We start from the raw sequence: 26649 nt of genomic DNA on the forward strand, positions 1-26649 counted from the left end.
CGCACACATCCGAGGGCCCTGCCCAGGGCGCTGATGGCCGAAGGACACGGGAGTGGGGGGAGCTGGAGGGGGAGGGGGTCCTGGGGTCAGAGGTCATGGTGTTGAACTGCTGCGGAGGGTGGGGACGATGGGACTGCTGGGAGCGCGAACCCCAGGAGGCTGCGTAGAGCCGGCTGGGAGGTGCAGCAGCGGGGGCGGGGGAGACGCTCTGTGGAGCACAGCTGCGGGGGTGCGGGGTGGGCACAGGTCTGGGTGGGCGAGGGTCCGCTGTGCCAGCCCCAAGGAGGACGTCCGCGGCCCCCCTCTCAGCCCTTGGCCGAGGAGCCCGAAGAGCAACGGAGACGGACACCCCAAGCCTCTACTTGAAAGAGAAGAGGTGAAAACGGCAAGCCGGCGTGGGGGCTCGCGCCAGGTTGCGGGGTGTGCTGACGACACGCTGCTAAGGGGGTTTCAGGGAAGGCGCGACCAAGCCAGTAAAGCCCAGAGCGGAGTCTGGAGGCTTCCTCCCGGCCGCCCGTCCCGCCCCCCCCACCCCGCCCCCGGGCCCGCGTGCGCCCCGCCGCGCCCCGGTCCTCGTGCGCCGCTCGCCACCCCCCTCCCCCAGGGTCCGCATGCACCCCCCGCCGCCCCCACCCCCGGACCCGCGTGCCCGCCCGCCCCCTCCACGTCCTCCACCCCGCACGTGCGCCGCGGGGCGCCAGGGGGCGCGACTCACCAGGAAGCCCGAGGTGCTGTCCAGCAGGCAGCGCACGCGGCACACGAAGCAGCGCGTCAGGAAGGCCGAGAAGTCCGCCTCCTGCGCCCGGACCCGCCCCAGCACCGCGTCCTCTGCGCCGGCACCGGTGCGGGGGTGAGGGGTGGGGGTGAGGGCGCGGGGGTGGGGGGAGGAGGAGAGAGACCGAGAGACCGTAAACACAGACTGACAGCACTGCGGTGTGCACACGCGCTCCCCCCTGCGCGCACACACGCACACACACACGCACACACACACACACACACGCACGCCTGCCCACCTTGCCGTGTGCGCGCGCACACACCCTGCTTCACACACAGCTCACTTTACACACACACAGCCTGCCTCCTACACCCACACCCCAGCTCACACATCTCGCCACACATACACTCACACACACACCTGCCCGCCACGCATCCCCACACGCCCACCCCGTCCACACAAATGCCCACCTCTACACACACCGCCCCACCCCCCACCCCCTTGCAAGCACACACAGGTGCACGGGTGCTCCCCTGAGCACCACTGGCATCCCGCTGTCTCCCCACCCTGGTCGTCACAGACACAGCCGCTCTGACCGAGCTGGCCTTCCTTGTCCTTTGTCCCTAGAAACATCCCTTCAGTACGACTGCAGGGGTGACTGGGGGTCAGCTGTCATGGGTCAGCTGTCGTGTGTTTTGAGCTTTATAAAATGATACTGTGTTGGCACCTGGGTTTTTTTGTTTTCACTCAACTTTGTGGGGTAAATCTTGCTGTTGCCTGAGGTTGTGGTGGAAGCTTTTCTTGAGTCGTTTACAACTTCTGGGGGAGGGTGTGGAAGAGCGGCGACCCCCGTGGACGCCACCCCTTCCCCTGGCCTCCTGTCTGCTCCACGACCTCTAGGGGAGCTGGCCCGGTCGTGATGGGTCAGGGGCCACGGTCAGGAGGAAACACTTGCCCACAAGGGGCAGTGTCTCTGAACAGGATTTTTTACAGGTAAATCTGACTTGGGCCTAGGATTTCCAGAGGGGAGCTTGCCAGGTGACAGACAAGCACTGCCTCATTTCCTCAGGTGTGGAGGATGCAGGAGGGGTGGCCCTGGAGAGGGGAGGAGGCTGCAGTGGGGGGGGGGGGGCTGGAGAGGGGAGGAGGGTGTGGGAGGGGGTGCGGAGAGAGGAGGAGGGTGCTGGGTGGCCTGGAGAGGGGAGGAGGGTGCGGGAGGGGGGGCTGGAGAGGGGAGGAGGGTGTGGGAGGGGGTGCGGAGAGAGGAGGAGGGTGCTGGGTGGCCTGGAGAGGGGAGGAGGGTGCGGGAGGGGGGGCTGGAGAGGGGAGGAGGGTGTGGGAGGGGGTGCGGAGAGAGGAGGAGGGTGCTGGGTGGCCTGGAGAGGGGAGGAGGGTGCGGGAGGGGGGGCTGGAGAGGGGAGGAGGATTCGGAGTGGGGGGGGGGGTCTCCCAAGGAAGGCGAAGCAGGACGAGAACGGATGGTGGTCAGTTCTCCGGAGGCGCCCACGCCTTTCCAGGAACGGCCCCAAGTCTCAGGCTCACTGGGGACCCGAAGACCCACCTGTGTCTGAGTGCAGGGGCTGCCCAAACACCGCCTGGGGAGGGTCCATGGCCCAGTGCAGCTGCCGGCAGAAGTCCTGGCGGTCATCCACGTGGATATAGTCATAGATGTTCTGGTGCATCACGTCCGTCTGCAATATTGCAACAACTGTTCCAACCTGCTTTATTCCAGTGATTAGTCACTGAAGAGCTGTCTCAGCCACAGCTGTGAAGAGAAGTCTCGCAGGAAAGGCAGGCCTTTGGCTGGAGGAGACTTCCTCCCTGGGAGGACATAGGTGTCCGGCCTGGAATGCCAGGCCCCCCACCCGCCCGCAGCCCCCCACTCATCCACCAGGCAGTGCCCTTGAGGGCAGAGCAGGAGGCTCAGAGATCAAACACCTGGGCCCAGGGTAGCCACTTTTCTCCAGGACTGGAGAACTCATCAAGCTGTGTGTCTATCATGGGGACACTTTGTGTCATATCACAAAAGTTTATTAGGAAAGTCTCCTTAAGAAGTGAGGTGGGAACCGCCAGGTGAGACCAGAGCCGTAAGGTGAGACGGGAGCTTCCAGGTGAACTGGGAGCCATCAGAGCACACGAGAGCCCGGCCAGGCCTCCTGGCCAGGGACTTCCTTCACCCTGGCTCCTCTGTGCCTGGCCGCTGCTCCCATCCATGGTACCACGAGGACCTGCAGGTCCCTAGCCCTCTTTCTGCTCCTCTGTCCTCCCACCTACCTGAGCTCTGAACACAGAGGCTAGCCCTCGAAGGCACCGGGTCCACACTTGGAAGCTGCATTTCAGGGCACAGCGGCCACAACTGTGGGCTACGAAGACTGGCTTCCCAGGAACGTGACTATTCTGACCGTTAGCAGACATATTCAGAGTATGTTGATAAATGATGAAGGCCATGCACATCTCCCCGCGACCTTCCCTTAACCTTCCCTCACTCATTATCCACACGGAGAGCCTGGCCCAACAACACCTGAATAACCTGGCAGGTGCCCTTGGCCTCTTTGGAAACAGCCATTTCTAAGTTTGCATCATTTCTCAACAGGATCATTACGAAAACTAGACGGAGGGAAAGTCCCTGAAGAATCAAGTCCAGAAATGAGGCTACTTTTTCAGAAAGTAACCAGTATACTCACCCAGATGGATGAGACCCGCTGTCTGTTCAAGGGGCCCTACTCTTGCCCATAGCTGCATGGCTAAGGCTCACTGGGATCCCTACAGGTCAAACAACCTCAGGAAAGCAGAAAAGGAACACGACCGTAACTCGAAGGCTGCACTACAATTACCTGTGCACTCCTTAGTCCAAAGAGATGTCTTCAGAGAAACAAGTGCTCACAGGTCAGAATGCTTGTTGTCCCTGGTCATGGTTGTCCACGTCAGAGGCTCTGGGTGTGAACGTCAGGCCAACAGGCAGAGACCAACTCCTGGTGGAGGTGAGGGCACCAGGCTTTCCCTCCAGCTCAAGACCTGATGGCTTCCACTCACCTGCCAGCTCCCACCTCATCTGGTGGCCCTGTGATCACGCGTGCCCTTCCCATAGGATGCTTTCCTAATAAAGTGTGATTCAGTATAGCACTTGGCTGAAAAGTGCCCACATCATATGCATACAGTTGGATGCGTGAGTTCCCAGATCAGGAAACAGGACACAACAGCTTCCCAGAGCCCCTTCCCTCCACCCCCCTGGGGCGGTCATGGCACAGACTGCCCACTCCGTAGGCCGGTTATGTTCGTAAATGGAACATAGTGTCCGTCCTCTGGGGTTGAACATCACAGTTGTAACGTTCTCCCACGCCGCGTGTGTGGCGCCAGTTTCTCGCGTCCGCGGGGTGGGTATTTCCACCTGATTCCACACGCCGCTGCTGTGTCTGAGCGCGTCACGCCCAGGAGTGGGGTTCCTGGGTCAGGGGTGGCAGAGGGCCAGCATCAGTGGATGCCACCAAGCGCCCTTCCCGAGCGAGGGCGCAGATCCACACGCCACTGTGGCGGTGCGTGCCAGCGCAGTCGCTTGACATTGCGGCCGACGCGAGGTGTCCCCAGCCCTCTTCATCTGAGCCGCTGTGGCGGCTGCCACGGTTCCGCACCGTGGTCTTCACCCGTGCGTCGAGAACCGATGAAATTGTGCATCTTCTCACGTTTTTGGTCTTGAGGTGTGCGTGTGAGCACATGTACGCGTGCCATGTGGGAGTGTGCGTGTCGCCTGTTTGTGTCCTTCTCTCAAATTTCCATTGAGCTGTCTTGCTGATTTGTGGCTTCCTCATCTGCTCTGGACATGGGTCCTCTACTGCGTGGGCTGTGATGCCAGAGTCACTACTCCCTGGCCTGCCTTTCTGCTCTCTTAGTGGACCTCACACGGCCAGTTCATCTGTCTGTCTCCTCATGGGTGGGGTCTTGCTCTCATCATCCTCACCCATCTCCTAACTGGGTCCTGAAGCTTCTAGAAACTTCTGCCATTTATTTATTGTGCATGCTATGAGGTAAGAGCTAGGACCAAGCTCTCTTTAAGTTTTTTAAAATGCATTTATTCGAGAGAGAGAGAGAGAGCAAGCACAAGCAGAGGAGGGGCAGAGAGAGAGAGAGAGAGAGAGAGAGAGAGAGAGAACCCCAACCAGTCTCCATGCTGACAGCGCAGAGCCCAATGCGGGGCTCAAATTCATGAACCGTGAGATCATGACCTGAGCCAAAATCAAGAGTCAAATGCTTAACTGGCTGGACCCCCCAAACGCCCCCAGGATTCATTTCTTTCCCGTGTAAATCCAGTTTACCCAGCTCTGTTTGTTGGCAAGATGGCTATTTCCCCACCACGGGACAGCGCCCCCTTCATTGTAAATCCCACACCGGTGCACACGTGCCTGCTGTGAGCTTCCAGTTCTGTCTTGGGGTCTGTTCATCTAGCAACTGGGTCCTACAGGAAGTCTTGTGTCCGGTGTGTAAGTCCCAGTAATCACTACTCCTGCCCCCTGGCCCTGGAGACTCCCAACTTTCTGCATTCCCAAAAGCTCGTCTATCTCTACCTAGAAGAGCTGCTTAGTTTTTATGATAATGTCATTACCTCTGTAACATGATCTGACATCTTTATAATGATAATTGGAGTCCTCTGATTCATGGATATGGCATGTCGTTCTGTTTATCTGGTTCTTTAATTTCTATAAATAATGTTTTATATTTTCTGTGTGAGGTACTAAATACCACTTGGTTGACTCATTACTGGGAATTCTGTATTCTTCCCCCCTGCTGCAAATGGATGGCATCTTCCCCTCTACAGTCTGATGAATGGAAAAGACTGCTGACCTCTGAGCACTGGGCCGTCGTAGTTCCCATGGGAAGTTTGTAACAGGCACTGTCTTTCGGTCATTCTCTCGCGAGCGAGCTTTGGTGGGTGACCCCACGCTTTGTAGAATCCCAGGAGGTTGCGTCCTTGGACACCCTGTTCATGTCTCCCCACACCTTAGTTAATTAATGGAAAGGATGTGTGGGATTAACATGTAAGAGGGGCTCTGTGGCTTAACCAAAACAAGAGAGAGACCAATGGCGAGGGCATGAGAAAACCGGAAAAGACATTTCTGACTCAGGCAAATTGAAAGACATAGCCAATGTGGACACTTTCTAGGTTGGGCAACAAAGGTATAATAACTACTGTGACATATCTGACTGGTCTTAGTCTCCCTTAATCTCCCGGAGTCTGCTCCCTACAAAGCAGGGTCAGTGACAAGTGGTGGAGAGATCAGTAGAATAAGTATTCAAATAATGTATAAACAGGGACGCCTGGGTGGCTCAGTCGGTTAAGCGTCTGACTCTTGATTTTGGCTCAGGTCACGATCTTGTGGTTCTTGAGTTCAAGCCCCACATCGGGCTCTGCACTGACAGTGCGGAGCCTGCCTGGGATTCTCTCTCTGCCCCGCTGCCCCACCCCCACCCCCGCACATGCATGCATGTGCTTCTGCACATGCGCTCTCTCTCTCTCTCTCTCTCTCTCTCAAAAAAAAAAAAAATGTGGAAAAACAGACACAGCTTTGGTCAAGTAAAGCCAGCCTTATTTTAGCTCTAAACTACCGTTTCTAGAGTTAAGAATAAAGTCATGACCAGTTTTTACAGCCCCATCCCCGCAGCCCTCATCCTTTTGTGCAAATTGCACACGCACCTGTTACCTAGCCTGTGGGATTCCCAACTGCGCCCATGCCCTTGCCCTGGTTCAAACGGGGACAGCTCTCCCCCAGCTGCCAGCCTGGGGGAGAATGGAGCCCTTCTTGAATCAATAAATGTCAACGGCAACGAAAATATGCATCTAAAACCTAGCTGTTCATCAAAATGACTGCTGAACCTGAAGATACTAAAATAATTGGTTCCTGACTTACGTATTTTGCACAAGGAGCTCACGACAGCACAAAACTGTTCTGATATTTTCTCAACATGTTTTACATAAATAGAGGCAATGCCTGATTTAATGGCATTTGGAAACAATTTCTTTATAATAGAAGGCAAAATTTTATTTTACATCCAGCACTTGCAGAATAACCAAGCTCCAAAAAACAGACTCTAGTGAGCACGTTCAGACGTGGGACCAAAGCCTCGCCTCAGGACACTTGCACATCACCAAAGCCACCTCCCGGATTATGGCTAAAGGTAGGCAGTTCTGGGTGTGTCTGGAGAATTTGCAGGGCAACTCAGCAGACAGTGATAGGGACTGAAGTTGAGTTCTGAGCATGGAAAAGGCAGCCCAGACCACGTTTTTCTAGAATCAGACCCCGCACACGCAATCGAGGAGACAGAGAGTTTGCCATTTGGGGGCTGGAATCACGTCGTGTCCGCAGCCTGGTGCTGGCCATCTGTGGGTCCCTGAGCTCCAAGCTGCACGAGGGGGCCCCGAGGCCAGAGAGCTGTGCGAGCACAGCAACCTTGAGAGCACACGTGGGAGGGCTAAAGAGGGGAGGAAGGGCCTCAGCTGGCCATCCAGGTGCTCATGTGTCTGGGGCGGGTGATGCATTCCCCCCACTTCACATCCCCCAACACCTGCCCCGCATGTCTTCAGGAGGTGGAGGTGGACACAAGGACACAGTGATGGAGCCCAGTTGTCACCCACTGCCAGGAGCAGCCAGTGGGAGAAGAACCACGGGCCACCTCCCTGAGGCGTGGCTGGTGGTGGGGACGTCTCCCCCCCCCCCCCCCCCCCGCCGAGTGTCACCAGGTGCCAATGCCCCGTGCCCTGCACATGGAGGAAGAAAAGGAGGCTCAGAGAGAGCGGAGCCACGGCTTGTCCCCGTGGTGTGCAGGGCAGCCCCGGAAGCACCTCCTGGAGATCACACCCACGGCATTTTGTCCACTTGCCACGCGGTGGCCCTGTGTGTGGGGTCCTTGCCGGAGCCACACCTCCACGTGCTGCAGGGGCCAGTCCAGGCCACAGGGTCGGCTGTCACCAGCGGCTGCCCTGTGGAAGAGTGGGTGTGTGCACGTTGTCTGTCCAAAGATTGTCCCGGGGCCAGCGGCAGGGAGAGGCCTGGTCAGTGTCAGCCATCGGTCCCAGGTTCAGGCGGCAGGAAAGCAAATGTAGAGGCGTGTGTAAGACGAGACACTTCTCGGAGTCATCTGTGCAGTGACAGACGCTTCAGTTTTGGGAATGATTCAAAGTGACAGTCTTCATGGAAATTACAGCAAATGCTCCGATCAGCCTCAGGGGCCTCAGGCAGACTTGAATTTTCCTGTGTCAGGGACCCCCATTCTCAGATCTTGGCTTCCACCGCCCTTTGCTTCTGGGCATCCCTTTGCTTTTCCGCCCGTCCTGTGGGATCTTTGTTTCCAATTCCATGTACTGCCTCTCAGCTTTCATCGCTTGGCTCTGATCCCGGATCCTGCACACATTTCCCCTCCGCTGGCAAAGGTGCTCTGGGCACCGCAGGAGGGAGGTTGGGTCCTCTGAGACCACACCCAGGCCAGGTCCGCCGGCAGGTAGCCTCCCCCAGAGTCTGGCCAGCATCCCAGTGGGCATTTCCTGCTGGCTAGCCCTGGCCTGGGGCACCTCGGTGACCTCTCCGCCACCCAGGAGCCATGGCTTCACCCTCACCCATGAGGGTGTCTCCAGAATGTGCTCCTTGCTGGGGTGCCCAGCCTCCTGTGGGCCCTGTGGCCCCTCCGCTCGCTGTGTCTCTGTCTACGGCTGTACCCCCTTGGGATCCTGTGTTAATGATTCTTTATACGAAACTCATTTTAAATCTTTATATTAAGCCAGTCAGATCACTTCACAGTTTCTGTCTCCAGGTAGGACCCTGACAGACAGATACACTGTATACCTCACTTTTCAAAGTTCTATTTTGTTCTTTCTCCAATCTGCCTGTTTGTATATTGCATCGAGTGTGTTTATAATTTTGCACGAAGAAGCCCTCTTCACAGGGGACATCTTTTTGGGGACGGCTGTGGCCCTGCAGCTAAGGTCATGTTTCTGCTTCCTGGTGCCCCACGTTCTCATCTGTCCACCACTGGCTCTGACCTGGGGCTCTGAGCTACACAAGAGTGTAAGTTTCGGGGCGCCTGGGTGGCTCCATTGGTTGAGCGTCTGACTTTGCCCCAGGTCATGATGTCACGGTTTGTGAGTTCTAGCCCCGCATCGGGCTCTGTGCTGACAGCTCACAGCCTGGAGCCAGCTTCGGATTCTGCCCCTCCCCTGCTCATGCTCTGTTGTCTGTCTGTCTGTCTGTCTCTCTCAAATATAAATAAGCATTACATTTTTTTTTTTTTAAGTATGAATTTCGATTTGGACTTGAAGCTCAAACTTTGGATTTCTCATGAGCGACCTCCTTTCCTTCCCAGAGGCCAGGCCCTGAAGTTTCCTTTTCCCTCCCTGGGCCATGGGTGGGTTTTTTTTTAATTGTACCTTTTCTTGGAGGAGGATCCAGCGTTTGGTGGGTCTCAACCCCAGAGCCTTGCCCCAATGTCTGGAATCATTCAGCCTGGGCAGGCCTGCGGCAACAGACCAAATGAATTACCTGGACATCAATAAGGGCATTTCCAGAACACGTTCTTTCCCGAATGTGCCCCATCTCTGGGGTTTCAGACAGTGATGCCGTGGCAAGGTCGCGGCCAGCAGAGGTCAGTGCCCAATACAGTTGTGACACCCTGGACACCATTACACCTCTCTTGTGACCTCGAGCCCTAGACCAAGCTGGGATGTGGAAATCCTTACCTGATAAAACCTGCGTGATAAGAAAAGCCTGGTTTTACAGGTGTGTGAGGCTGGAAGACAGAAAGCGTGTGCAAACAGTGGGACCCACCACGCCGCAGGCTGAAGAGCTGTATTTACCTGGTGGAAGCCCAGATAGTCCACGATCGTTGCTGACGCATAAAATATCATGCCTTCCGCACTCACGACCAGGGCAAAGCCATCGAGAGACTAGAAGAAACGAGAACTTTAGTTGGCTCCTGCCCACATTCTCAGAACCTTCACAATGAGAAAGCGCAAGCATGGTCTCTGCTGCATTTTCGACCACTTCTCTGTTCTGTAGTCTGTATGTATAACCTCCAGAAACACCCACTGTTGATTTATTTGTTTGTTTATTTATGGCCGTTTTGCAATAGGTCCCAAGTGTGCAGATGACAGGGGAACTTCATCATGGTTTATAAGCCTCAACACTGTGTTCTTCTTTTGCTAATGATTATAAAACTCATCTTGTACAAAATACAAATATCCTCATGGAGAGATGAGGCTCCCAGCAGTACCTGAAACAAAACAGGAGCCTCACTTCACTATATGGACTGTCCCTGTTCACGCACTTTCTTCCAGACTATGTTCTGGTTTTCCGAAGAGTTTTTATCATGAATAAATATCGAACTCCATCAAGTGCTATTTCTACATCTCCTGAAACAATAACATAACATCTCTTTAGTCTATTGATGTGGAGAATTTCATGATAGGTCCCTGATGATGAATCATTCTTGCATATTACAGGATAAGCCTTATCGTCACTTCTCATTTGCTCTTGGAAGTAACTCACTTTGCTGCGGAGACGCTCATCCGTATTTAAGGAAAAGCTGGCCCACGAGCGTCCCTCCTGATCTTGGTGTCAGGATCACTAGATACGAGTCAGGCCCCCTCCCTCTTTTCCATTTCCTGGACCTACTTATTGAAGGCAAGGATAACGTGCACCTCGGAAGTTTGGTTTCACTTCCAGGAGCATTCAGCTTGGGGATGATGGGAGACAGCAAGTGAAAAGGGGAGGGTTTTAGCACCGTGTCAGTTTATGTAATGGTTGTTAGTGTATCCAGGTTTTTAATTTTTTCTTTATCAATTAGAGCATCTTAAAATATTTTCCTCTTCATTTTAAATTTGTTAGTGTGAAAATATTCACAATATTTTGATGATTATTAAATCAGTTATATCCATAATTATTTGGTGTGCGTGCATGTGTGTAGAAAAGTGCGGCATGTGGCTATGCTGTGCCTGACTTCAAATCTTTATTCAAAAGGCAAGCTTTGTAGCTCCGCCCTGCAGTGATTTCCCAGAATCACCAGTAGTGAAGATGCACAAGAGAACACAGCCACCGATTTACATGATCAACGAGCATTTCATCTATCCTCTATCTATCTATCTGTCCATCTTCTTCCTGCTCACCATCATCATCATTACGATAAAGAAAATGATAGCTGGGGGCACCTGGGTGGCTCAGTCGGTTAAGCGTCCGACTGGCTCAGGTCATGATCTCATGGTTCCTGAGTTCGAGCCCTGCATCAGGCTCTGCGCTGACAGCTCAGAGCCTGGAGCCTGCTTCGGATATAAACTTCGAAGTTTATAAACACTCCGGGTTTATAAATATCAATTCCCAAGAGCTTTTAAATTGCTAATATTGAAGATCTCTAGGCATCCTAGGACAGCAGCAGCCACCTAACCCCAAATACCCTCGCTTATAAATGATGGAAAACAACAAGAAAAGTGACACTACACAAATCCATGCCCTTGTCCTGATGAGACCACAGGGAGCTGGTAACTTGCAGAGACATATTAGCAGAAAAGAGAGTACCAAATCCTAGTGAGCTATGAAAGGAAGAGAGTGTAGTTTCTCCTTAGGAAACTAGAGTAAAAGAACCAATTAAATCCAATGTAAATGGAAGAAAGAAAATAACAAGAGTGAAAAAGTCAATGATATTGTTTAAAATTGTCAAATAATGAACATCATCAACAAAGTCAAATTTGGTTCTTCGAAAGGATTGATAAAAGATCAATAAAAGATCAATAAATTTGATATACCCTTAGCAAATTTTATCAAGAAAAATACAAATTACTGACACCAGGGATTTACAATCATGACACAGCCAGGCACCTGAGTGGCTCAGTCCGTTAAGCATCCTACTCTTGATCTTGGCTCAGGTCTTTTTTTTTTTTTTTGGTAACAAATTCAAATTTCTTTTTTTTTAAATGTGTATTCACTTTTGAGAGGGAGGAGGGGCGGAGAGAGAGGGGGACAGAGGATTTGAAGTGGGCTCTGCACTGAGAGCAGAGAGCCTGATGCAGGGCTTGAACTCACAAACCACGAGATCATGACCTGAGCCTAGGTTGGATGCTAACTGATCCACCCACGCGTCCATCAGCTCAGGTCTTGATCTCAAGGTTGTGAGTTTGAGCCCCTCATTGGGCTCCACACTGGGCATGGAGCCTACTTAAAAACAACAACAACAACAACAACAACAACAACAACAACAACAAACCTTCCCACAAAGAAAACTCCAGACCTAAATTAAAAAACAAACAAACAAACAAAACATGGGGCACCTGGGTGGCTCAGTCGGTTAAGCATCTGACTTCGGCTCAGGTCATGATCTAGTGGTTTGTGGGTTCAAGCCCCGTGTTGGGCTCTGTGCTAACAGTTCAGAGCCTGGAGTCTGTTTCGGATTCTGTGTCTCCTCCACTCTCTGCCCCTCCCCTGCTCATGCTCTGTCTCTCTCTGTCTCTCAATAATAAATAAACATTAAAAAAATTTTTTTAAACCAAAAAACCATAAAATGCCTAGGAATAAATCTAATAAAAGATGTACAAGGCCTGAATAATCCAGGAGATATGCCATGCTCCTGCATTGGAAGATTCCACATGGTTTAGAGAGCCCAGTCTCTAAAATCGGTCTATGGTGTGGTATGATCCCAATCACAATCTCAGGAGGGTTTTCTTCTCTTTGCAGAAATTGTCAAGCTGATTCTAAATTCTATATGTGCAAAGGGCCCATATTTGCTAAAGCAACTATGTTAAAGAAGAACAAAATTTCAGAACTTACAGTGACTTCATGACTTAGCATAAAGCTGTGCTAGCCAGGACAACATGGCATTAATGTGTCTGGGACAGCTGGTTGCCTGTATGGAAAAAATGAACACGGACTCCTATCTAATTCCACAGAAATTAATTCAAGACATAGCTTAGGCCTAAAGATCAAACCTCATAATCATAAGGTTTCTAGAAGAAAACAAAATGTCTTCATGAGTTTGGAATAGGCAGATGTGGATAGGACACAAAAACACTAGCCCTTCATGGAAAAACTTGATAAACTGGACTTTATTAAAAGACACAATTTAAACATGTAGAGACAAGCCACAGGGCAAGAAAACAGTATTCACAGCACATTGACCAAGGACCTCATTCAGAATATATAAAATTCATAAATTGATAGTAAAAAGATGAACGACCCAATTTTTTTAAATGGGCAAAAGACTTGAACAGATACTTTCCTAGGGAGATGGAAGAAAGGCCTATGATGAAAATGTGTCAACATCATTAGTCATCAGGGAAATGCAGATAAACATCACATTAAGATACCATTTCACAAACATTGGGATGGCTACAGTCAAAAAAACAGACAACACGAAATGTTGGTGAGGATATGAACCATCACCAGTAAGAACGCAAAATGTGACAATCACGTTGGGAAACGGCTTTGAGATTCCTCATAAACATGAACATGCATTCTCCCCATGACCAGAAATTCCACTGCTTACCCTTCCAGTGCTTACCCAAGTGAGATGGGTGTGCTCACAAAAACACCCTAACAAGAATGTTCATAGCGGCCTCCTTCCCAACAGTCACGCTCTGGAAATAACCCAGCAGCTACCAGCCCCACATGAGGGCTATCACACAGAGAAAAAGAGCACCCTGCTGACCTTGGGGCCTGTGCATCTATTTATAGGGAGCCCAGGGGCAGCCCAAACAAAGCAATGGGATAAACACCAGAAAGCAGTTCCCAGGTGGTGGCAGAGGGAACCACATTAAATGAAAGTAGGAGAAAGTCACAAATAAATTTGAAACCCTAAATAAGTGTATGTTTCCCTAGGAAAACACGATGTATCCATTAGAGACAGAAACCTTACGTGACCGATTTCTCTAGAAGACACAGAGGAAGTTACCAAGGATCCAGCCCACAGATGGCTTTAACGTAACCACCAAGTCTTAAAGATCAGATCGCATCAATGCCACATAAATTGTCCCAGAGCATAGAAAGTCAGGGAATTTTTCCACTTATTTTTAGAAGTGTAACACTGACACTTAACTCTGATCAAAGAAAAGTACAATAAAAAATAAAATTACAGACCTTTAGTTATTGATGAGAATGTACAAATAAAATATCAGCAAACAGATTCCAATTTCACATTAAGGAAACACAATACACATGACCAAGTGAACTTATTCCAGGAATGCAAGGTTGACTCAACATTAGGAAATCCATTAGCTTAATACACATTTATAGATCTACGGGGGATAGTATTATAATTATCTCCATAGATGGTAAAAAAGCTTTCCACAAAATTCAACATTTATTCTCTATAAAAACTCTTAAGAAAAGAGGAATTATAGGCACATTCTTAACATGATAGTGTTTATGTGGGTGCGTGTTATTTCTACGTCACCAACTTACTTAGTGGGGAAATATTCTAGGTGTTTCCAGTAATACCAGGATGCAACACAAAGATATCCATGATCTCCCATTCCAGTGTGTGCAAACTACAGTCCCAATTATGGCCTGGCACTTGGTTTTGGGAATAAAATTTTACTGGAACACAGACACACTCATTCATTACTTATTGTTTGTGGCCACTCTTGCACTGTAACAGTGGAGCCGAGTGGTTGCAACTGTATGACCCACAAAGCTGAAAATATTTAGCATCTGGCCTTTTAAGAAAATGTTGGCTGACTCCTATCCTACAGGGACCACCATCAGATGGAGGTGTTAGCTGTTATAGCGAGACGAGAAACCAACAGGAGGCATAAGAACTGGGCAAAGTAAAATGGTCTCTGTCTACAGATGCTATCACTGGATATCTGGAAACTCCTAGAAAGCCAATGATAAAATAACTCAAAAAAAAAAAGATGGGCAAAAGACATGAATAGACACTTCTCCAAAGAAGACATCCAGATGGCCAACTGACACATGAAAAAATGCTCAACATCACTCAACATCAGGGAAATACAAATCAAAACCACAATGAGATACCACCTCACACCTGTCAGAATGGCTCACGTTAACAACTCAGGCAACAACAGATGTTGGCGAGGATGCAGAGAGAGAGGATCTCCTTTGCATTGTTGGTGGGAATGCAAGCTGGTGCAGCCACTCTGGAAAACAGTATGGAGGTTCCTCCAAAAACTAAAAATAGAACTACCCTACGACCCAGCAATGGCACTACTAGGCATTTATCCATGGGATATAGGTGTGGTGTTTCGAAGGGACACATGCACATGTTTATAGCAGCACTATCAACAATAGCCAAAGTATGGAAAGAGCTCAAATGTCCATCGATGGATGAATGGATAAAGAAGATGTGGCATACATACAATGGAATATTACTCAGCAATCAAAAAGAATGAAATCTTGCCATTGCAACTATGTGGATGGAACTGGAGGGTATTAGGCTAAGTGACATTAGTCAGAGAAAGACAAAAATCATATGACTTCACTCATATGAGGGCTTTAAGAGACAAAACAGATGAACATAAGGGAAGGGAAACAAAAATAATATAAAAACAGGGCGGGGGACAAAACAGAAGAGACTCATAAATATGGAGAACAAACAGGGTTATGGGAAGGGTTGTGGGAGGGGGGTTGGGCTAAATGGGCAAGGGGAACTAAGAAATCTCCTCCTGAAATCACTGTTGCCCTACATGCTAACTAATTTGGATGTAAATTAAAAAAAATTAAAAAATAAAACAAGTTAAAAAGTAAAAAAAATTAAAAAATTCAGTAAGGAAGCAGTATATAAAATTAGATACCATATTCAATAATCTTTACATACTAGAAAAATAACCAAATTAGAGGGTCTGATGATAGATAAAACCCCATTTACAAACACATTAAAGAAGATCCATTACTTTATAAATAAACTTAACAAGAAAGTGTAAAACACAGGGTCAGAAAGCTTTAAAACTTCTCAAGACACAAAATTATATTTGAACAGATGGAAAGACATCCTTTGTTCCTGGACAAGGCAATTCAGCATTGCAAAAATGCCCGTTCTGCCTAAGTGAACCCCCCAACAGACTGCCACTCTGTTTTGGGAGCAGGCGAGTCGATGCTATGTGCAGGCAGGAAACGTGCAGTCATAGCTAACAAAACACAGGAAAAGTGAGGAGGGAGGGCTGTCTCATTCACACACCGAAATGTGGGGCCGACCTCTGTAGTCACGACGGCTGGTGCTGGTGTCAGTGACTGGTCAGTGGACTGCGTGGCGAGTCCAGAAACAGGCCCCAGCTTAGACGGAAATGTGGCATAGGAAGCAGGTGTCACCGGAACCACTGGGACAGAACGAGCTTTTCAATAAATGGTGCTTTGTGAAGCTTTTGTTATCGTGCTTTGTGTTCGTCCGTTTGTCCGTCAGGGCTGGAGAATCATCTTCAAGGTGGTGTTTGCCCCTTCAGGGTCACCAGGTTGATGAGCTCACAGTGGCTCCTGACATGGAGAATCACCTTATTCCCATGGCCACCATGGCTCGCTCCTTCTGCTGCAGACAGAGTCAACTCGCAGTTGCTTTATTTAGAGTTCTTTCACGTAGTGTCTCGAGGAGATGAGTTGGTTTCTCCTTTGTGCCCTCCATCAGGCTTCAGTGCACGGTTTTCTGACCTCACAGAATTAGCCGCGACCCTCTCCCCTTCCGTTCCGTGCTCTGGAACTTGGTTTTCTGTATTCAGGTTCGCTAAAACTTGCTTGTAGAAACGAGTGGATCAGACACTCCCACCCCTAGCTCCGCTCCCTCTCACCAGTGTGACTGACTCTGTTCAGAGTAACATCACATGTACCCATGAACAGCTCCCTCCCAGCTGCCACAGGGCGGAAGCTGGGTTCTGGGGAGCCTCCCTGCTCCCCGCTCCTGCTCCTGCAGGAATGTAGCTATTGCACGGCAGAGGATGGAACCAGCCAGAGTCCCCCAACATCATGATCCTCCATGGCGCTGCAGTCAGGCCTCCGTCTCGTGGAGCCACGCAGAACCTGTCCACAGAGTGTGTCTTCTTCTGGGTGATGCCTTGTCGTTTTCTTTGCTCTCTACTTTGCTTTCAGATAACACCATTGTAGGTTTTCTGCCTACTTCGTTCAAGGTACAACGTGACTCTTGCCTCAGATGTGTGTTTTCTGTGTTGGGGGTAGAGGTGTAGGAAAAGTGCACCTGCCAACCAGAGCTAGTGTGTTCTGCCGTGTTCTGGTGATGGGACGACGTCACATGAAGGTCCCAGGAAAACCCTCAGGGCAAAGGACCAAGCCTTCCAGCTTCACACACAGCCCGCTCTGCTACAAAGCCACACATCCAGTCACCAAAGTATTTCAAAAAGGGAAGTGACAGCACTCATGAAAATGTAAAACACACTTGTCAGAGCTCTTCGAGAGAGATGCGGTAAAATGCCGAAACCAGCCCCAAATGCGCCCGAGAAGCTAGGTGCCCACAGGCAGTCAGGATAGGATTTCTGATGCGAAATGACCCCCTCCAGACAACCCTGGAGTGGCCTGGCTCCTCTGTGACTTGCGAGCTTCAAAGTTTTGGACAATTTTCTGACGCAGAGGCACACACACTGGGGCGATGACTCTGCAAAGGACTCAGATTTTGTGCTGAATTTTCTGGGCAAGAAATCCCCATCTCACGTAGCCCTGCAGCCGTGGCCACGGACTTAAATGGTCCTTGCAAAGCCCCCCCGCCCCTGAACCCCAACGTACTTCCGAGGAACAGGAAATTGACCTCATACAACATAGGTGTCCACCAAAACACCTCTAAGAATCAAACAGTGTTACTTGTCATTTGAATAAATGTCCAGCTCCAGACAAAAGTGTGTGGTCCCACATATCCTAACACCTTTGAGTGGTGAATAGAAAGTCCAGTATCTGCCTGGCTCTCATCCTAGGGGGCTATTTGAAAGTTTGTAAATAACCTAAATCAGGCACCCAGGGGGCTCAGTCAGTTGAGTGTCTAACTCTTGATTTTGGCTCAGGTCATGATCCCAGGGTTGTGGGATCGAGCCCCATGTCCAAGCTCCGCACTGAATGTGGGGCCTGCTTAAGATCTCTCTCTCTTTCTCTCTCCCTGTGCCCCTCCCCACAACCTCCATCCATGCTCTCTCTCTCTCTAAAAAATTAAAAAAAAAAAAAAAAATATATATATATATATGCGCGCCTGCCTAATGTCCTGCCCCAATGCCTCTGTTCTTGGACACACAGTGTTTTGGGGGAGGCACCTATGAACACTTGGAATTTGTCTGTTTACATCATTTATCAAAAGACCTGCCTTCACTGCCTGAGACAAAAGAAGTGTGGAGGCATGTGACGACATTAAACACACTGCCAGCCTACAGGGTGGGGGCCTGGCTAAGAGGAGTGAGGGCACCCGGCACCTGGCACTCACCACCAAAGAGCTGGGCCCCTTTCTGCCTGGACGTGACCTGGCCTCCCTCCTGCCCCACGCTTAGCCGAGGCCCTGGGGGCTGGCGCCCACAGGGGCTGGTGGGTTTCCGGGTGGCGGGGCAGGGAGAACGGGCTGGTACCACCCACTTTCCGTGCAGTGACGGGGACACTTGGGTAGTCAGGGCGCTGCCGCCACAGCGGATCGCACCCACTGGTGCTGGCGCAGCCTCCCAGGATGGGAGCAGCCAACCACGAAGCCCCTGCCGTCCTACCCCTGGGACTCAGACGGAGGTAGGTGGGGCCACACTGGGGTCCACGGAGGGCTGGTTGGAAGACCATCGATCATGCTAATAGACAATCAGAGTGACTATTTGCTGTTGCCACTACCCTGAGGTCGGGTGACGTGCTCAACGGGTGGGCAGTCAGACCAACTGCCATGTGGCGCTGGCAGCGGTGACCTCAGAGGGGTCTGGCAGGCGGGCGGTGCGTGGCCCTCAGCCCCAGCCCCTCCTGGAGCGCCCGCTGCTCGGCCATCTCCCTGAATGGCTCCCCTGCGGGGAGACTACTGCACACTGAGCCTGTCGTGCTAGCAACGGTTCAAAGACCGAACGACGGCTCAAGGCTCGAGTATATAAAATGCCTTCTTAAAAAAGATTTTATAAGATTAGTCACAACCAAAAAACAACCTTAATTTTAACTCACAAGGCAGAAATTTTTTAAAAAAGAAAAAGGACCATAAAATGCCGTTTGCCGAGTCATATGGATTCAATATCGGATTGACGTTCTGGTCCAGAAGTATCATGCCAAATACTTTTACACATGTGGGACCATCTTTCAAATATGCATCGCCAACGTTTGTTTTCTCCCGGTCTCTTTTTAATCCTACAAGAGTTTTGTGTTTTCTCAAACATGGTACATGGAAAATGAGGTCACTTTTCCAAGTGGAAAAAAGGATTTGGTCCCAAACTTAAGACTGAACTTTTTTTAAGGGGCAAAAAAGTCACATCTCTATTCAATTACTGAAAGTCACGAAACGTGCACCTGCAACTTAGGGGGCAGCAGGGGTCACGGCAGGTGAGGGCCCCGGGTGCCCGCGCCTCCCACGCTGCTGGCCCTGCCGCCCACAGCCCCTCTGTGGGGATAAAGGCAAAAACGTGCGAAAAGCCCGGGACTTCCCTTGGCAAACCCGTTGCATATCCTGATCTCGTCCAGTCCGCGGCAGAAAAAACAGCCAGCAAGTACTTCAAAGATCGTTCTGTCAAGGTCACGGCAGAGGAACACAACGAGGGAAAATGGAACAATTCTAACGGCCCCTCATCGCTCCTCCCTAGAATAAAGGGACGTGGGGAGCCAAGCACTCCCCTGAGAGCCGCAGCCATGGCTACGGGGCAATAACACAAGGCCCAGCCCGCGCCAGTCACGCGAGCGAGCGGGCACCAGGCAGCTGCCTGGCCTTGCTGGAGGCAGATCACTCGCGGCCTCTCCATGGGGCCCGCGTGCGTGCGAGGGAACGGAATGACTGGCTGTTTATAGATCCCACAAACAGTAAACTCAGCCTTGAATTTCTGCCACGAAGCAGCAACGGTGCTTGCAAACAGTTCTTGAAAGACGCAGTTGGCTGACCCCTCGTTCCCTCGCTCTAACCCGGGCCCGGCTCTGGGTAACCCGCTGCCCTGGGCTCCCTGGGGCCTTCCTTTCCACGGGAACCACAGAAACCGGGGGAGGGGAGGTGCCGGGACGGGGCTCTCAGCAAGAACCACCGTTCTGCAGCCGTCCCGGCCTCCCCGTGCCCAGCGGGGGTGGAGCCCAGAACTAGGTGCCGACTGCCATGTCCAGCATCCACTTTCTTCCCTTCTCTGGGACCATGCTGCTTCTTCACGGACCCTTCAACCATGTGCTGCCTTTTCAGCTGTGCAACCTTGGCCAAGTTAATTAACCTCTCTGGGCCTCAGTCTCCTCCTCTGAAAAATGTGAATGACAGCAGTGACCACCGAGGAGGGTTAAATGAGCCCTGCCCAGCACAGAGTGAGCAAAGAATCCATATTGTACTAGAACCCATAGAATCTGTACTATAATTAGAATGCAGGACATGTGATTTGATACCAGAAGTGTTGAAATCATTTCCTAAAGTGAGAACAAAGCCTATATTTTAAAACTGGGATCTACTTCCTGAGTACAAACATCTTAACGTGAAGTTTGGTTCATTAAAAGCCAGCCCAGTTAGGGACAATCAATAAATAAATGCTATTGATGAGTCTGAGGGTCCATCTGGAGGAAGCAGGCCTGTCCTCGCAGGCGTCCTGATGGCTGGAGGGTTGCACTCACTGACCCTGAAATCTCTGACCTCACTCTCCACGTATGTTCTAGACCACCAGCCTTGGCCTGGCTACCATGGGTCACTCCAGACCTTCTGGGTCAGAGCCTGCCTTGGACAAGTTCCAGACCTTTCCTTCACACGTGGGCAGCTCTACACCCAGGAGAGCCTGATCCAGCTTTGCCCCACTTTGCCCCCCACCACTTCCGAACAGCAGGAAGGAGGGGTGGTGCTGGGGCCTGAGGTGGCTTGGGGATAAAGCCCTCCAGGCCGAACACCACCAGCAGGAGGGAGAGCTACAAGGGTAACCTGTAGACCCGCAGGGCGCTGGCAGCCTCCTCATGAGGGGGGAGTCAGGTGTGAGCCTGAGCCGGCAGTGGGCCATCCCCCAGCATGCCCGGAGAGGGGTGCTCTGAGACAGAACAGGCACGCCAGCATCCAGGTGACAGGAAGGTTCTCAGGTTCCCAGAGGTTCAGCTGCTGCCCCATGAACCCAGGATGACACAGAACTGCCTGGAAGGTCCTCACAAATGCTGGCTCCTCCCATAGTAATCAAAACTCCACATGATGGCTCAGGGCTGCAATTCTTCAGTGTTCCACAGATTCAAACATTGAAATGGTAATGTGAACAAGAGTTAAACACGTGGCATCTTAAGTAAGCATGGCCCATGCTCCTTCCACGGGGCTTCCCTACCAGAGGCTGGCCCAGTCTCCTCACCTTGTGCTGAAATCACCTGCTGGAGACCCACTCAATGACTCAGAGCTCAGTGGGGGCAGGACCTGGGACACATGTGTCTAAGCCTAGGAGACCCTACAACCAAGCAGGACCAGAGTAAGCACAATGGTCACTAAGTGAGAGGGACCCAGTGAGCCCAACTCAGTGGCTGAGGATAGTCAGAGGTTTATTAGGATGGTCAGGGGTTCCTGGTGGATAGTCAGAGATTCATGGTGGACGGTCAGGATTTATGGTGGACAGTCAGGGGTTCATGGTGGACGGTCAGGATTTATGGTGGACAGTCAGGGGTTCATGGTGGACGGTCAGGGGTTCATGGTGGACGGTCAGAGGTTCATGGTGGATGGTCAGGGGTTCATGGTGGATGGTTAGAGGTTCTTGGTGCATGGTCAGAGGTTCATGGTGGATGGTCAGAAGTTCATGGTGGATAGTCAGGGGTTCATGGTGGATGGTCAGGATTTATGGTGGATGGTCAGGGGTTCATGGTAGATGGCCAGGGGTTCATGGTGGACAGTTGGGGATTCATGGTGGAAAGTCGGAGAACAAATGGTGGATGGTCACAGGCTAACAGATGGTGGGGGGGGGGGATGGTTCACAGTGGAGAATCCTGATGACCTAAAAGCCACAAAAAGGCCAGGCCCAGTCAAGTCCCAGCCACCCAATCCATCCTCAGAGATGGGACCAGGATCCATGCACTGACCCCACAGGAAGGCCACTGGATGGGCAGAAGGCACAACCTCACGGGCCAGGGCAGGACAAGGTTGAGAAGTGACACAAGCTTGTGGGCAGGGTCCTCAGGTAAGCCTGGGACACTCCATGCATATCATCAGGCTGGCAGTGGGGCACGGGCCCACAGAAAGTAAGGAAGGTAAGGTGGAGGGCTGTACTAGAGGGGCAGGGAGCCAAGCTTGCCCTCCTGGCATGAGGCCTCTGCTTTCCATGCTTATTCATGTCTGGTGAGCCCCTGAAACAAACTGAAAGGGGCTTCAGAAGAGTGGGTTCAGCAGCCACAACAGAAGATAATCAAAGGCAGATTCCTTGGAGGAGAAAGACCAAAGGAACACCCAGGAGGCATAGCCGCTGGTGCTGCAGACTGCTCCGCAGGGAGACAGAAACAGGCGAGGCTCTCTCAAGGGCCGGGCAGCCCGCACTCCATCACCTGCCATGGGCCCCCAGAATCACACCAGCTCCTGCCCTGGTAACCCCACTTACACCCTTCAAAAGTCAGAGACAGACTCGCGCCTCTTAAGCCTGTTGGCTTGAGGGGGCCAGGCCTGAGCAGGTGGGAGGTGGCCAAGGAGTCAGGCCCCAATCCCAGGGCCCCTCTGTCTGTGTCCCAGTCCTTCTTGGTGGGCCGGGGCTGGGACCCCCAGCTACTGTGCTCTCCCCCCATGCCTGAAGGCCCTGTCCTGTCCTCCCAGCCAATTCCTACTGTGCCCCTCTTTCTGCACCAGACAACCCCAAGTCCTGGCCATGAGTTTGCTGGGGTTTTGTGCCTGCTCTTCCCAGCCTGTGTGTCTGGGGACTAGTCTCTAGGCCAGCAGAGTAGAAGAGCCACGGAGGGAGATAGGCTCCAGTGTCTCTTGAGGTCCGATGTGGGGGACAGTGAGTTTCTAGGTCTTTCTTTAGAAGAGCCACGACCTGGAGGTGGGAAGTCCCCGTGCCATGCCAGCACTCCCTGTAGCTCCTGCCAGGCCCCCAGACGGTACCCCGCAGGAGCCACCATCCCGAGGCCCCGGGAGTGCCCGGGAACTGCTGGGACCCCTCCCCTGAGGACATGCTGCAGCCCGCAGTTCCATACCCTAAACACAACCCCTTTCATCCACATCCCCACATGCAGTTGGTTCAATAAAACATGGACACAGGGCTTCCTGACTCCTCCTCCCCAAAATCAGGCCCAGGAGGAGAAAAGGAGGAGCTCCAGAAAGGCCATCTGGGGCTGGGGTGAGGAGGTGAGGAGGCGACTGGGGCTGCAGCCCGGGCAGGGGCTTGGGGGCAGTCAGAGAAAGGTGGAAGGAAGAGGTCTTGTTCTGCTGTGGCCCCTCCCCGCACTGCCCAGGGGCCGCCTCCCCTGGTGGGGCAGGCAGGGGTGAGAGGGAGAGGGCCAGCTGGAGGAAGCGGCCCAGGTGGGGGCTCCCTCCCAAGGGGGGGCCGGCATCCCCTCCCCTCCTTGAGTCTTGCCTGCCCCAGCACACAGCTCCCCGGCAGAGCAGGCACAAGGCATGCAGGGCAACACAGGGGGCTCAGGATAGAGAGGAGCGTGAATTTCAAAAGTACATTTCGGGAAATAAGAAAAGACATAAGCAGAATAAAACAAGAAGCATTACAAACAAATCAAATGGAAATAGCGGGCATGAAACTGGAAGCAGAGAAATAAACCAGCCCGGGATCTGGTGTGACGGGCAGCACCCGGCAGTCGGCCGGGAGGAGCCCCCTCTCCTGAAGGGCAGCGGGCAGGAGGGGGGCGGGGGTGGGGGTGGAGACCAAACAGAACGTGGAAGAAAAACCAGCAGATGGGAGGGTGGCTGTGGAAGTACCAACATCTGGATAAGAGCAGCTCTAGAAGATGAAAGCAATAGAGAAGAGCTTTATCCGCCGTGAAGACAGAAATAAAATGTCCAGACTGAGGACCACAGACCTCAGATGGAAGGAGCCAGCACCGCCAGACCCACAGTGGCGCAGGGACATGTCACAGCACGACCCACAGTGGACACAGGGTCATGTCACAGCCAGACCCACAGTGGACGCAGGGTCACGTCACAGCCAGACCCACAGTGGACTCAGGGACATGTCACAGCCAGACCCACAGTGGACGCAGGGACATGTCACAGCCAGACCCACAGTGGATGCAGGGACACGTCACAGCCAGACCCACTGTGGATGCAGGGTCATGTCACAGCCGGACCCACAGTGGACGCAGGGACATGTCACAGCCAGACCCACAGTGGATACAGGGACACGTCACAGCCAGACCCACTGTGGATGCAGGGTCATGTCACAGCCGGACCCACAGTGGACGCAGGGACATGTCACAGCCAGACCCACAGTGGATACAGGGACACGTCACAGCCAGACCCACTGTGGATGCAGGGTCATGTCACAGCCGGACCCACAGTGGACGCAGGGTCATGTCACAGCCAGACCCACAGTGGATACAGGGACACGTCACAGCACGACCCACAGTGGATGCAGGGTCATGTCACAGCCAGACCCACAGTGGACGCAGGGTCATGTCACAGCCAGACCCACAGTGGATGCAGGGACATGTCATAGCCAGACCCACAGTGGACACAGGGACATGTCACAGCCAGACCCACAGTAGACACAGGGACATGTCACAGCCAGACCCACAGTGGACGCAGGACACGTCACAGCCAGACCCACAGTGGATGCAGGGACATGTCAGAACCAGGCCCACAGTGGACACAGGGTCATGTCACAGCCAAGCCCACAGTGGACTCAAGGACATGTCACAGCACAACCCACAGTGGATGCAGGGACATGTCACAACCAGACCCACAGTGGACGCAGGGACACATCACAGCCAGACCCACAGTGAATGCAGGGTCATGTCAGAACCAGGCCCACAGTGGACTCAGGGACATGTCACAGCGAGGCCCACAGTGGACGCAGAGACATGTCACAGCCAGACCCACAGTGGGCGCAGGGACATGTCACAGCTGGACCCACAGTGGATGCAGGGACACGTCACAGCCAGACCCACTGTGGATGCAGGGTCATGTCACAGCCGGACCCACAGTAGACGCAGGGACATGTCACAACCAGACCCACAGTGGACGCAGGGACACATCACAGCCAGACCCACAGTGAATGCAGGGTCATGTCACAGCCAGGCCCACAGTGGACTCAGGGACATGTCACAGCGAGGCCCACAGTGGACGCAGAGACATGTCACAGCCAGACCCACAGTGGGCGCAGGGACATGTCACAGCTGGACCCACAGTGGATGCAGGGTCATGTCAGAACCAGGCCCACAGTGGACGCAGGGACATGTCACAGCCAGACCCACAGTGGCGCAGGGACATGTCACAGCACGACCCACAGTGGACACAGGGTCATGTCACAGCCAAGCCCACAGTGGACTCAAGGACATGTCACAGCACAACCCACAGTGGATGCAGGGACATGTCACAGCCAGACCCACAGTGGATGCAGGGACATGTCACAGCTGGACCCACAGTGGATGCAGGGTCATGTCAGAACCAGGCCCACAGTGGACTCAGGGACATGTCACAGCGAGGCCCACAGTGGACGCAGGGACATGTCACAGCCAGACCCACAGTGGACGCAGGGACATGTCACAGCCAGGCCCACAGTGGATGCAGGGTCACGTCACAGCCAGACCCACAGCGGATGCAGGGTCACGTCACAGCCTGGCCCACAGTGGACGCAGGGACATGTCACAGCGAGGCCCACAGTAGACACAGGGACATGTCACAGCCAGACCCACAGTGGACGCAGGAGCATATCACAGCCAGGCCTACAGTGGACGCAGGGACATGTCAGAACCAGGCCCACAGTGGACGCACTGCAGGGGAAGCACTCCAGAGAGGAACACACCCAGGCCACAAGGATCAAAGACAACGACCCGTGCCGGGCAGGATTCAACTTCAAGACAAGAGTTGACGTGCAGTGTCCAGGAGACCAGAGGTCTGAGAGCATGCCGTGAGCCCAAGAATCAGAGAAAACCAACTTGAACAGGTCTTTTCTAAGGGCAATCCCCATAAAGACAGGGCAGAATGTGTAACTTTTAAACTAGCACAAGAAAGCTCATGGAAGCCTGGAGAGGAAGGGAGGAGGGAGCCACAGCCCTGAGTGTGAAAGACAAAATATGATGTCACAAAGCAGCCCCAAATAAGGGTGATTGCAGTACCCAGAGGCTAAACGCACCCGCGACAGGACACAGTGTGGGGAAAGGACCCCCACACACGTCTGCAGGAGGCACGTTTAAAACGAGACCAGAGGGTGGTGAAGATCCGCCCAGCAGCAAGGATCCACAAGGAAGCCAGGAGCAGGTTTATTTCTGATGCAACAGAATTTGGTGGGACGAAGGATAGAAGTCGAGTGGGCGAGATTTAAGAGCCTGTGTCAGAACCGGCCCGCCAGGCCCACACCAGAGCAGCCGCTCCGAGCCCTGCTGTCCTTGCGTGGCCATGTCCCAACTGTGCATAAACCCATGAGCTGAGCCAGGCGGCTGTGCGCCCCCACACCGACTCACGTACCCAGCTCTGTCTCGTGCAGAGGCCTTTCCGTCCGGTCTCCTCTCTTCCCCTGCTGATGGTGGGGCCTTGGGCGCCAGGCTCCACGCCTGTGTTTCCACACTGCCCTGGTTCCAGTAGGAGACCCTCGTCCTGAGAAGCCACTCTCCAGGCCCAGCCCGTCTGAGGCTGCTCTTCTCCGCCTCACCCTCCAAACCCGGCAGGTGGCAGGCCTGTGGGGCCTAGCAGGACATCACCTTGCTCCTGCCTCTGCACACACT

General features: G+C 52.6%; 1 protein-coding gene across 2 annotated transcripts in view; it reads right to left on the reverse strand.

Annotated features, from left to right (window-relative positions):
* The window catches only part of AHRR (aryl-hydrocarbon receptor repressor), an 82465-nt gene that overhangs the window by 10862 nt on the left and 44954 nt on the right, over nt 1-26649 (reverse strand). For both annotated transcript variants that reach the window (XM_042998249.1, XM_042998250.1), the window contains 3 exons: nt 9552-9641; nt 2277-2406; nt 716-828 (listed from right to left, as the gene is read on the reverse strand). In XM_042998249.1, the coding sequence (XP_042854183.1) occupies nt 716-828; nt 2277-2406; nt 9552-9641 (333 nt within the window). The remainder of the gene's footprint in view (nt 1-715; nt 829-2276; nt 2407-9551; nt 9642-26649) is intronic.

The sequence above is a fragment of the Panthera tigris genome, chromosome A1, assembly GCF_018350195.1.
Source record: "Panthera tigris isolate Pti1 chromosome A1, P.tigris_Pti1_mat1.1, whole genome shotgun sequence".
Lineage (NCBI taxonomy): Eukaryota > Metazoa > Chordata > Mammalia > Carnivora > Felidae > Panthera > Panthera tigris.